General features: G+C 37.3%; 1 protein-coding gene across 1 annotated transcript in view; it reads right to left on the bottom strand.

Moving 5' to 3' along the window:
- Positions 1-8,581, bottom strand: part of CWF19L2 (CWF19 like cell cycle control factor 2) — a 192,226-nt gene extending 183,645 nt beyond the window's left edge. Inside the window, exons 1-3 of the mRNA XM_007455881.1 lie at positions 8,483-8,581; positions 6,831-6,941; positions 5,972-6,091 (exon numbers count right to left, since the gene is read on the bottom strand). Of these exons, the coding sequence (XP_007455943.1) occupies positions 5,972-6,091; positions 6,831-6,941; positions 8,483-8,575 (324 nt within the window). The 5' untranslated portion in view covers positions 8,576-8,581. The remainder of the gene's footprint in view (positions 1-5,971; positions 6,092-6,830; positions 6,942-8,482) is intronic.
- Positions 8,582-12,985: the final 4,404 nt, after the last annotated feature.

Here is a 12,985-nt window from a genome sequence, read left to right on the forward strand (position 1 = left end):
TCTTTCTATACCTACACAGCCCAATATGGTAGCCACTAACCTAGCGATATGTGTCTACAAACACTTAAAAAATTTGGCTAGTGACCCTGAAGAAATGAACTTTCAACCTGATATAACTTCAGTAAATTTTTACCAAAAATGTTAAAGTCAATATGGCTGTCATATTATATAGTGGAGAAAATCCTCTAATTTAAAAGGAAGAAACTGATAAGCTAGATAAAAAAGCAAGCCCCAAACACAGACTGTCCACAAGAAATACACTTTCAATATAAAATAAACATACATTAAAACTAAAAGAATAAAAATAAATACACCACGAAAACAAAAAGTCAGAAAACTGAAAAGGCTTTATTACTATGAGACAAAAGTAGACCTTAAAGAAGAATATTACCAGAAATAAAAAGGAACATTTCATGATATAACCGTCAATTCATCAAGGAGATCCAACAATCCTAAATGTGTATGTATCTAACAAGACTTCAAAATATATGAGGCAAAAACTGACAAAACTGAAAGAAGAAAAAGACAAATCCACAACACAGAGTTTTACTGCTGCTCTCTCAGTAACTGACAGAAGAGGAAAACAGAAAATCAGTAAGAATACAGATGACTTAACACTATGAATAAACTTTCCCATGTTGACATTCACAGAACACTACAACTAACAACAGCTGAATATACATTCATTTCAATTACATAAGGAATTTTCACCAAGATAGAGCATAGGCTAGGCCATAAAATCAGTCTCTATGATTTTTTTTTAAAACTAAATTACACAGAGTATGTTTTATGACAACAACAGAATTAAATTTGAAGTCAAAAACAAAAACAAAACTGGTTAAATCCACAAATACCTGGAAAATTTTAAATTCATATATAGTCTGTAAGTTTAAAAAAAGTAACAAAATCAATTAGAAAATATTTTGAAAAGATTACAATGAAAACATAACACATCAAAATTAGTTAGATGGAGATACAACAGTGTTAGGAAAAAAAATTGTAGATTAAATACTCATTCGAAAATAAGAAAGATTTAGAATCAAAGATCTACACACCCACTTCAGGAAGCTAGAAAAAGAAGAGCAAATTAAATACAAAATAGGTAATAGGAAAGAAACAGTAAAAAGAGAGTGGAAATCAATAAAATAGAAAACACACAACTAGAAAATTAATGAACTAAAAGGCAATTCTTTGAAAAGATTAATACAATTGATAAACCTAAGACTATTCTAACCAAGGAAATAATGAGAAAATAGAAATAGCCAAAATCAGGAATGAAAGAGAGGACATAACTACAGACTCAACAGACATTAAAAGGACAATAATGGAATATTACAATATTATGACGATAAATTCAAAAATTTAGATGAAATAAACAAATTCCTTGCAAACCTTAATTCCAAAACTAACTCAAGAATAAAGAGAAAACATTTAATACAGATATTAAAGAAATTAAATGTGGGCTTTAAGCATCCCACAAAGAAAACTCCAGGCCCAAACAGTTTGACTAGTGAGTTTTAACAATCCTTTAAGGAAGAAATCACACCAATCCTGCACAAACTCTTCTACAAATGGGAGAACAGGGAATATTTCCAAATTCATACGTGAGGCCAGCATTACCCTTACAACAAAACCCAATACCCCTCATAAACACAGATGCAAATATTCTCAACTAATTGTGAGCAAATCACATCAGAAAAAATATATATAAAATAAAATGTGCTTGTAAGTATATATAAATAAAATATTTTATAATTAAATAAACAAAAATAACCAAATAGAGTGTATCCCAGAAATTCAGGTTGCTGTAACATTCAAAAATCAACCAATGTAATTCTCCATATTAACAGAATAAAGGAGAAAAATCATATGATTATATAAATCGATGCAGGAAAAAGTATTTGACAAAATCCAATGCTATTCAAGACACCAACTCTTAGAAAAAAATAAAAATAGAGGAGAATTTACTCAGTCTAAAAGGGCATACATGAAAAGCCCACAGCTAACACCATGCTTAAAGGTGAAAGATAAATGCTTTCCACTTAAGATAAAGAACAGGTAAGGATGTCCACTCTCACCACTTCTATTCAACACTATATTGAAGGCCTAGCGAGTGAAATAAAATAACAAAAAATTAACAAATGGGATAAAATGCCTGGAGATCGGAAAGAAAAAAAAGTGTCTTTATTCACACATAATATAATCATGTACTAAGAAATCAACCAAAAAAAACTAACACTAGTACTTGTGAATTTAGCAAGGTGACAAGATACAAGGTAAATATACAAAAATCCACTGTAAACATATATGCTAGCTGCAAAGACACAAAAAATAAAATTTATTTTTTTAATTCCATTTCCAACAGCACCCCAAGAAAATAAAATATTAAAAATATAACAAAAGATGATAGTAAGACCTCTACACTGAAAATTCCAGAACACTGTGAGAGAAATTAAAGAAGACTTAAAGAGATGGAGAGATATACCACATGCATGATGGGTTGGAAGACTCTCTATTTTAAGATATTAATTCTCCTAAAATTGATCTATTGATGCAAAACAATTCCAATCAAAATATCAGTACATACTTTTGTTGCAAGTGATAGGCTGATTCTAAAATTTATTTTAAAAATGCATAGAACTTAGAGTAGCAAACAATTTTCAAAAAGAACAAAATCATAGAACTTACACTACCTTATTCCAAGAGTTACCCTAAACTTGCAGTAATTACAACAGTTTATTTACTGGCCAAGGAGAGACATACAAGCCAAGGGAACAGAACAGAGTCTAGTAATTAACCCCCAAATATATATGCTCAATTGTATTTAAAACAAAGGAGCCTAAGTAATTCAACAGAGAAAGGTTAGCCTTCTCAACAAATGATGCTGGAACAAGTGGAAATCCACGTGGAAAAACTAAAATTTGACACTTACTACATACCATAAGCAAAAATTAACTCAAAATGAATCGCTGATAAATGAAAAAGCCAAAGCTACAAAACTTCTTGAAAAAAACACAGGAGAAAATCTTCACAACCTTGAGATGTGCAAAAATTAGGACAACAAAAGCAGTAACTACGAAAAGTTAATGATAAAAGAAAATAATAAATTGGACTTCATAAAAGAAAACGGAATGGCCAATAAAGACTTAAAGTAATGTTCTACATCACTGGTGTTCAAGGAAATATCACATGAAATATTACTACACATAGTAGGATGGTCAAAAAAGTACAAAGGCTGAAAACGCCAAGTGCTTGCATAGATGTAGAATAACTGGAATTCTCATATATTGCTGGTAGGAGTGTAAAATGGTCCAAACACTTTGGAAAACTATGGCATTCTTCCAAGAGAAAAACATGTCCACCAAATGACTTGTACACAAACATTCACAGTAGCTTTATTCATACTAGCGCAAACTAAAAAACCACCCAAATGACTTTGAACAGATAAGACAGATAAGCAAATTATGGTATATTCATACACTGGAATATAGCAATAAAGAGAAAGGAAATACTGTTACATGCAATTACGTGAGTTGCAAAAACATTATGTAAAGCCAAAGAAGCCCGACACAAAAAGGATCATATTACAGTTGACCCTTGAACAATGTGGGGGTTAGGGGTGCTGATCCTCCGTGCAGTGGAAAATCCACGTGTAACTTTACAGTTGGCCATCCACATCTATGGTTCCACATCCACAGATTCAACTAACCAACTGTAGATCGTGCAGTACTATAGTACATATTCCTCGAAAAGGATCCACGTACAAATGGACCTGTGCAGTCCAAACCCGTGTTGTTCAAGAGTCAACCATATATGAATATTCATATGAAATTCTAGAACAGCGAAAATTAATCTATAGTGTGCTAAAGCAGATCTACGCCTGCCCAATCCCAGAGTGGAGGAGGAGAGAGGGTGAGGAGGAATTGATTGCAAAGAGCCATGAAGAACTTTATGGGGAATGGAAATGCTATCTTAACTGACAGAGTTAAAAAGGTATATTCATTAAATAGTACAATTAATATAGGATTATTTTATTATATATAAATTATACCTCAGTAAAGCTCATTTTAAAAGTTAAAAGAAAAAAAAATAGAAACCTTGACAGTCAAGATATGCTTTCCAGCCTCACATGGATCCTCAATGGTTCCCAACAATTCATTTGCTTCTTTTATTACCTAAGCAAAGTTGTTTCAAATCTATACTATTTCCTCAATCCCTCCATCCTACTTCTACTCCCAAGCTGTCATCTCAGATGATGATTTTACCTTCTACTTCACAAAGGAAACAGAGACATCATCAATAATCTGCTCCCCTTCTTATTTATCTGCCACCTCCTCCTTATTTATCTGTATTTGTATACATCTTTACTACTTCCCTCTAACTCAAAAGAGAAGGTGATCCTACTTCCCATCTAAGCTTACCCCTTCCCCTGGAAGCTTGCTCACCCAAACTTAGCATTCTCCTCAGCAATATTTATCCCTCTCTTCCTAAAAACATTTTCTCAAAAAGACCTCCCAACCAACCTGATTCCCCTAGCTATCATTCTGTCTTTCCTACCCTTCACTGTCAGTATAAGTTTCTCTGTTCTTCTTCAGTCAACCTCAATGTGATGTGGGCACTGAGCATTCATTCAAACTACTCTAAGGTATATGTTATACAACTTAATAGGTATGTATAAATGTACATGCTATATGTTGCAACAAAAAGACTTATGTATGTTGCAGAGAAGAACAGCAATAGCAACAAGAACAACAAAGAACAGGACAGTGTGTCTCTAATAAAGGGAAGCAAGTGCCCTCAATCAAATGATATAAATGTTTAGTGGCCCTGGCAGATATATCCCCATGGGATGAGGATTCTTAACCTGTGATCCTTGTGTAAACTCCTGGGAGTTTTACAAACTCCCCTGAAATAAACAACTTTGTATATAAATTTCTTTTTGAAGAAAAGATCACTTTTATCAGATTCTCAATGGGGTCAGCAACTCAATCCTACAATTGTGGAAAAAGTACCTCTATCTTCTTTTCTCATTAAGATTTTCTAACTCCCTTTGCGCTGAGTTATATTCCAAAAAAATTTTTTTTCTATATAATATTCCTACCATTACAAAACATGCTGGATAGTCAATAGAACTATCCAGGTGTATTTCTCACTATGAATTAAGATACTGCGTTCTCAAATAAGATAGGCTTTCATGAGCCAATTATCATCTCAGGGTATACTGCCAAAAATTTAATTTCTGAAACTACAAGAAGGCCAGATTGTCAAACATGATGATTCAACTGAGAGTATAATCCTCTGAAGATCGTACCTATGAGTCCAATTATCCCTAAACATCTCTAGCTCATCACTCACTAAGCACAACATACCTTTCTCTTCCTGAAAATAAGCATGAGGGTTTGGCCTGCATTCCTATCCTCTGTGAGTCCTCTCATCCCAGACCTGGCTAGAGACACAGCAGACCTAGCATTCTCTTCCTTTTTGTCCCAAAGATAAATATATAAATACAACCTATTTTAAAGACTTAAATGTTAATTTCTATGAAAAGCAAACAGAAGTAACAGACTCTGAATTATCTTGGCACTCTTTTCCCTTATTTTACAGTACTACTCTTTCCTGCTTCTCCTAATTTTCCAACTACTTCTACTTAATATCCTTTATTTTCTGTCTGGCTCCTCAGTATTGGTATTCTTCTTTCTTTTCAATTACCCTAGGCAATTCATCCATTCTAATGGCTTCAATGAGCAATGATTCTCAAAATGTATCTCCGTCCTCTTACCTTTATCTATAACCTAAGATCCATATTTCTACCATTTCCTGGACATCTCCAGGTAGATGTCTCCCAGGCATTTTCATATCCTAACTAATAATATTATCTAAGTTCTCATATATATTTTAGGTTCCTATATGTTGTTCCTCTAAATACAATTTTCTCAAGTAGCTGCTTTGGTTAGTTTTAGTGCATACTTACTGATGAACTGTCAGTTGACTCGTTTTTTTCACACTTTTGTTTCTTGCTCTTTTTTTTCTTCTCTTTTTTTACTTTTCTTGAATGCTTGTCTTTTTTCTTCTTTTTCTTCACAGAGTGTTCCTATAAATAATCATGTCGAAGAGGTAAGAATTTAGTTTAGCTTACTTTAAAAGGAAGTATTTTGAGGAAAAGAAAGCTCTATATTCCAAAAAACTTTAAATCTTTCATGAAAGGAGACAAGGAATATGACTAAATAAATAATTTCTTCTAAGAAACTTTACCATACTTCTATAATATATGCCACTACTAATAAATCATATAGCTAAAATTTGTTAGAAAAATGAAGGAAGTTTTATTTGTAGATACATTGACAGACAGATATAATCAAATAAACACATATATGCCCAGACATACACGTGTATCTCCTTCAATAGGCCCAAAAGAATTTATAGAAGATTACTAGCCACATAAAATGTAACAAGATAGCATAAACTGTAGGAAAAGAAAACAAGGATTGAGACAACCCCCCTAAAAAAAAAAAGAAAAAGAAACAAAAGCATGACATTAAGCTAAAAACGCATAACTTTTTAGATCCATAAACTTGCCACAAGTGGGCTAGAAATTTGAAGCTAAGCTTTCTACCAGCCAACTCAACTAACAAAATCTTTCCAATGTCATTATGTCCAAAATATTATTTGGCCAGAGAGAGAAAATATTCAGTAATGCCAACTATGTGATATTCATTCTGTAACTTGCAAAAATAGTCTATAAAGTTACTCCTCCAATATTAACTTGAATAAGTACAAAAAGAAAAAAAAAGACAGATAAGCTTACATCAAGTAAGCCTGTTAGTATTCACCTGTGAGATCTGTTCAACTCGCTTATTCACATCAGGTAGCATCCATGTTTCCTTACCCCAAAGTCGTTTAAGTTCTTTACGTCTTTCTTCCTTTTCAAAATTGGCTTTAGCCTAAAACAGTGAAAAAAGAAAAATTAACAATTGATCCACTTGCCTTTCACAAAAAAGCAAAACAAAAACTTCTCCCTCTTTCATATAAGGCTTACCAGGAATTTGCTTCTACCAAAGTGTAAGAAAGATTTAAACAAAAAAAACTCTCCTTCCACATTACCAATTGCATTACCAATTACCAATCTCTAGTGAAATGAGCCACCAATCAGACAGAATCCGGGGACCTATGGTAGACCCTTCCCTCTCCCTAAGCTCCCTACCTCAAACATGACTTGAATCTCTTTTCCCTTCACTATTCCACTGATACTGCCTGACACTTTTGTAACTGTTTGGGGACTGACCTCCACACCTTCAGTCTGCAGTGCCCAAACCCCTCTACCAACACCCCCAAAATGCTTCAGGAAGAATCACCTTTCTAAAAGCAAATGATTATATTGCTAATTTTTATTCATCTTTCAACAACAGTCAAATAAAGTAAGATATTTCTAGGAAGTTGTTCCTGCCTTTACATTCTGTCCCCAAATTTCAAAGCTGGGGTTGATCCTTCTCAAACCTCTGTACGTAGCTCTACTATACAATTTATCACAAACCCTACTCTCTCCAAAAACTGCCTGAAATATCAGAGACAAGGATGAAGGATATTTATTATACACATATATTACATATACTGAAATCAGGGAACACCACCAACCTTTCACCTAAGACTTATTGCCCTCTCTTCCCCTGTAAATCTGGCTGTAGTCGGTACACCTTCTCCTTCCTGTCTCCTATACCGGCTCCTTCTCGTCTGCATTTAAACTCGCTTTAAACTGTTCCAGCTTAAAACAAAATCTATCACTTGTTTCACCTTACATTGCTCTCCAACTACAACTTTTCCCCTTCATTGCCACACTTCTTACATCTTGTCAGATAATTCAGTAGTACAGTTTACTTCCTGCATTCTTTATGTTACCTCTACCCTATCTCAATCTTAATGAGAAACAGAATGCTTCTCAACCTTTTTCGAAGTGCTGAATTCTCTGGGTCTCTTGTCTCAATCCTTGTTTGCATCAGTAAGTATTTACAATAAGCCAATAACTGATGTAAATAGTTTAAAAGGAGAATGAAAAGGTCTACTCTGACAAGGCTTACATGTGTTCCTGGAAACGGAAAATTTCATTTCAGATATAGCAAGAGCGAGGATTGAGGCTATATAGAACGCAGAGAGTCGTTTTAAGTGGCGGAGTTCTTCGAAAGTGCGCAGCTCAGGTATCAGGTGATAGAAATGTCAAGAATGTATTATTTAAAGGATAAGGAAATTCAGAGGAAATAAACAAGTCTTACTGAAAAGAGTATGAGCAACTGGAGCCTGCCAGAGCATCTAGGAGGCAGAAGATACCCAAGAATTTGCGGACATTCCAAAGAGAGACATTTACCCCCACACAACCAGGTAAGGTGAGATACTAAGGCTGCGGGGAGGCAGGAGAACCAGGGGCCTGGCTCCCAGAAAGCCTCCACTCTCTCAATTCTAAATGGTTCACGAAGCCCCCAAACAGAGGTACCTGTCCCAACACCTCGGTCCTGGAAATCCGAGTCTGTTCTTTACGCTCGTCGACGACTCTCGCACTTTCAAACCCGCCACCGGCAGCCGCCATAGTGGCTGTCGTAAAGTTGGGAAGCCGTCACAAAATCTCAGTTTACGACTGTCGTAATTTACTAAACAAACCGGGACTTCCAACTAGGAGCAGGAGGGGCGCTGTCCACCAGCAGAGCATGCGCAGATCTGATTGTCGCTTACTATTTGGGTGAATTGTCTAACCCGTGGTTTTAGAGGAAGCCGGAAGTTAGCCGGGGAATTGCCCACCTTCGTATATTGAGATTGCACTGAGCAGGACTGGTGTAGGTGTACATTTGTTACGCGTTTTGCAAGGTTCTGACGGCATTTTCAGCTATCAGCTATCTCCTCTTAAAATCTCCGCAGTAAGTTAGACACTCAGGGAGGTTAAATCCGCACCTTTCAAAGATTTCCACCAAAGCGCCCTTCCCGCCAAAGAGGTTTCCCTGTGCTGGAGGAATGGAACGAAGGAAGGCTGGCCAGAAAGGCAATGCAAGGTAGCAGGAGGGCAAAATTGCTTTGAAGAGTCAGTGTTTTGCTTTGGTGGACTTTTTTAAAGTACAGTATATGAAAAAGTCATGTGAATTTTGCATTGCACTTCGTAATTTATACGTGCTTATTTAAAGTGTAACATTTTTTCTGACTGACATATTATTTGTTCATACGTATTCACTCAAGCATTTTTCATTACAGTGTGCAATTACCTATTTGTGTGTTCCTGTTTTATGTTTGTGTCTGTGCTACAATAAAAATAGAAATGAGGGGTTTTCTTCCCTCTCCTGAGAACAAGGAAAATAAAGGGAACAGTGAACAGGCTAGAGAAGAAACATAACCTGGCCTGAAAGAGCTAATCACCCCTTATTTTATTTTAACTGTTACTAATCTGTAGTGTCTGTAACTAGATTTGTACTTCACAAAGCTAACCTATCCCTCCCTAACTTTTTTTTTTTTTTTTTTTTTGCGGTACGCGGGCCTCTCACTGCCGCGGCCTCTCCCGTTGTGGAGCACAGGCTCTGGACGCGCAGGCTCAGCGGCCATGGCCCACGGGCCCAGCCGCTCCACGGCATGTGGGATCTTCCCGGACCGGGGCACGAACCCGTGTCCCCTGCATCGGCAGGCGGACTCCCAACCACTGCACCACCAGGGAAGCCCCACTCCCTAACTTTGTGTAAATTACATCCTCCTCCTGGTGTTTACATTTACTATGCTCCCTTGTAACAAATCACCCCCTGTAGCTTTTGGCTTCAGAAAGAAGGTCTCTGGCCTATAAACCAGAGACAAAAGGACCCAATTACCAGGCTGCCTAATGCCAGCTATGACTGTTTTGAAAAAACGCAAGGAGAAAAAGAATGCAAGGGGGGCACAGTTCTTGAGGTGCTAACCTGCCATGTCTTCCCTTCTGCCTGGCAGAGGAATAAAGCCATCTCTCTTATCCTCCAAAGTCTCTGTCTCTGTATTCTGTTCAACATCGGTGCACAGAGAGCCAAGCTTTTTTGGCAACATCTCCCAAACATAAAACTTTAAGTTCCATGAAGAATAAGACATTCTAAAGTATTAATCAAGTGCTTTGAGACTATAAAACACCGAGCTTATATATAATCACAAAGGTAAAGAAGAAGGTTGGAGAATAATAACAAACTAGATACTTTAAAAACATTAAAAATAGTTAACATAAACCAGATTGAAGTATGTCGACTAAAAAATTATTCACAGCCTAAAAGTTGAGAGTTATGTTTTATTTGGCGGGAATTTTTAGGACTTCAAGCCTGGGAGGCAGCATCTCAGTTCCCTGAGAGAACTGCTCCAAGGAGGCAAAGCAGGGAGCCAGGATATATAGGAGTTTTGCAACAAGCGGCAGGTAGTCTGAAAGTCAAAATATTATTAATTAAAGAAAACCACATATGTCAAGTTAAGTAATTTAATGCTTTTCTGTATATGGGGAGATGCAAGAGTCTGGGCTCACTGAAATCGTTGCTTTGATATGCACCTCAGCTATCTGGGGCCCATATCTTGTGTTTTCATATCCTGTTTCTTCAGGGCTCTCCGTGGGGAGTGGCTATAGTCTGATGGCTGCTAGATGGCAGGTATTCTTTTTCTTCCTGAGTTCCCTCAGGATTCAGCAGCTCACCTTAGGCTGTGGCTGTAATCACTGATGACTGTGACATCCTTTGTTTACTGATATGGCAGGCAATATTCCATTTATCAGATAAATATGCTTCGTTTTAAGTTTTCATAAAACTGAATTTGTGTTTCCAAGAAGCTTTCCCAGGAGTTTCTATTTCACCTATCTGAAAATCTTAACTTCAAACATGTAGTGTTTACTTGTTTGATATTCAAAATAGATGTATTCATTGCATTTTTGTTACAGAAAAGTGAATTTTAATTTATGAATTAACCTTGAAATATTTAACCCACTGTGACTTTGAGACAGGCTGGGACCTGGGACACTTTGCTGCAGTGTTTGCACCTGGACAAATGTCTCCTCCAGCAACAAAATACAAAGAAACTACATGGGACTAAAAATAACTGTGTGCATGCACAGTTGGGGCAAATTATGGACAAGATACAAAAAGACTAAAACCCAACTGCCACTTCTGAAGAGCCAGGAACAAAAACAGGAGGCAAAAGTAGGGTACCAGTAGCAAAAGCAGGGTAATGAGCATGACCCCTGTACACAATACCCCCAAAGGGGTGGGCAAACCACCTAAACCACCTCTCTGGCCCGACCCCTGGACCCACCCCTACCCTCACCCCATAGATGGAAACAGCTCGCCCCAGACTCAGCAAGCAAACATGGGAATCTGTTACTTCTTTTTGCCCTCCTGCTACAGGAGCCCCAATAAAGCCTTGCCTGAATTTGTCTGGCCTTTAATCAATTTCTATTAATTAAAGAAGGCCAAGAACCCTGGTCAATAACAGACTTTGTGGCACCCAGTGTGGGGCATTTGTCCCCTTCCTGGGAGAGAATCTGGGCATCTCTGGGACCACTGAATGCAGCTTTCCCATGGGTGTCAAGCGGCCACCTGAACCTCTTGTTTGGGTGTCACCAAGTTTGGTAAGTCTGCCTTCCTGGCCCCTGAAGACTTCAGTACCCTCATTCAAGCAATGCTTTCCCTCTCCCTTTTGTCCCTTTCCCTCTCCTGATATCTCTCTACTTCTCCTTTCTCTGTCCTCTTCTACTTCTCTGTCCTATCCATCCAAGAGAGTGGACGTCAGGCAGCTACAACATCACTCCTCTCGGAAATGAGACAGGCTGGGACCTGGGATACTTTGCTGCAGTGCTTGCACCTGGACAAATACCTCCTTGAGCAACTGAATAAACAAAGGGGTGGGCAAAGCACCCAAGCCACCTCTCCGGCCCAACCCCTCGACCCACCCCTACACTCACCCCACATAAGGAACCAGCTTGCCTCCCTCCTCAGTGAGAAAGCAAGAGAAACTGTTACTTGTTTTTGCCCCCTCATGCTGCAGCAGGAGCCCCAAAAAATCCTTGTCTGAATTTCTTGTCTAACCTCATCAATATCTATTGATTAAGGAAGGCCAAGAACCCTTGTTGGTAACAACTTGACAGATTTTTGTCATAACCCAAATGTCACTCCACTCTTTCAGATTCTCTTGGGATTCAGAAAAGCATCTGTTTACCCCTTGCATCAATTGTGGGGTCAAAAAATTGGTGATAATAGCAGAAAAATGCAAAATTATATAACAGAAACTTTTAAATCCTATTTAAGGCACAGAAGAGACTAGAACAAATGAAGAGGCATACCATGTGCTTGAAGAAGACTCAACATCATAAAGAAATCAATTGTCTATAAATTACTTTGTGAATACAATAACCAATAAAACTACCAACAAAAAATGCTGGCATCAGGGAGGGGAACTAGACAGGTTGATATAGAAAAATAAGGTAAAGCAAGTTGTTTTTACTAGTTTGCATTTGGCCACATCAATAGAAATCCATGGTTTAATCAAACAAAGGGTAATGTAATAAGGAGCCTAAAGGTAGCTGGTCCAGGAACCATGTTGTTTCTCCTTTTCTGCTTTGTAACACTTAGTATGTAACTTAAGTCTTTATAGTCGCAAGGAGTGTGTTCCATTCTTTCACATCTGTACATTGCATCTATTAAAAAATAGGAATAAGGGGGAAGAATAAAGGGCAAGGAGTATATGACACCTAAGCCTACCCCATTTTTATTAGAAAAATTATGACTTTCCTAAAGCCTTCTCCATTTTCCTCAGTTTAAATTTTAATGAACCAGAAGTAGGTTACATGACCACAACTAACTGTGGAAGAGTCATGAAGATTCCAGAACAGTTTTGTTATAGAATGACACTCAGCTTAGATTTGTCTGAGGTTTCCTTGTGGTTAGACTTAGGTTAAGCATCTTGGACAGAACTATCACAGAAGTATGACTGTGTTCTCATTGTATCCTATCAGGTAACACACAAT

Source organism: Lipotes vexillifer, unplaced genomic scaffold (genome assembly GCF_000442215.2).
Source record: "Lipotes vexillifer unplaced genomic scaffold, Lipotes_vexillifer_v1.1 scaffold1581, whole genome shotgun sequence".
In the NCBI taxonomy this organism is placed as follows: Eukaryota; Metazoa; Chordata; class Mammalia; order Artiodactyla; family Lipotidae; genus Lipotes; species Lipotes vexillifer.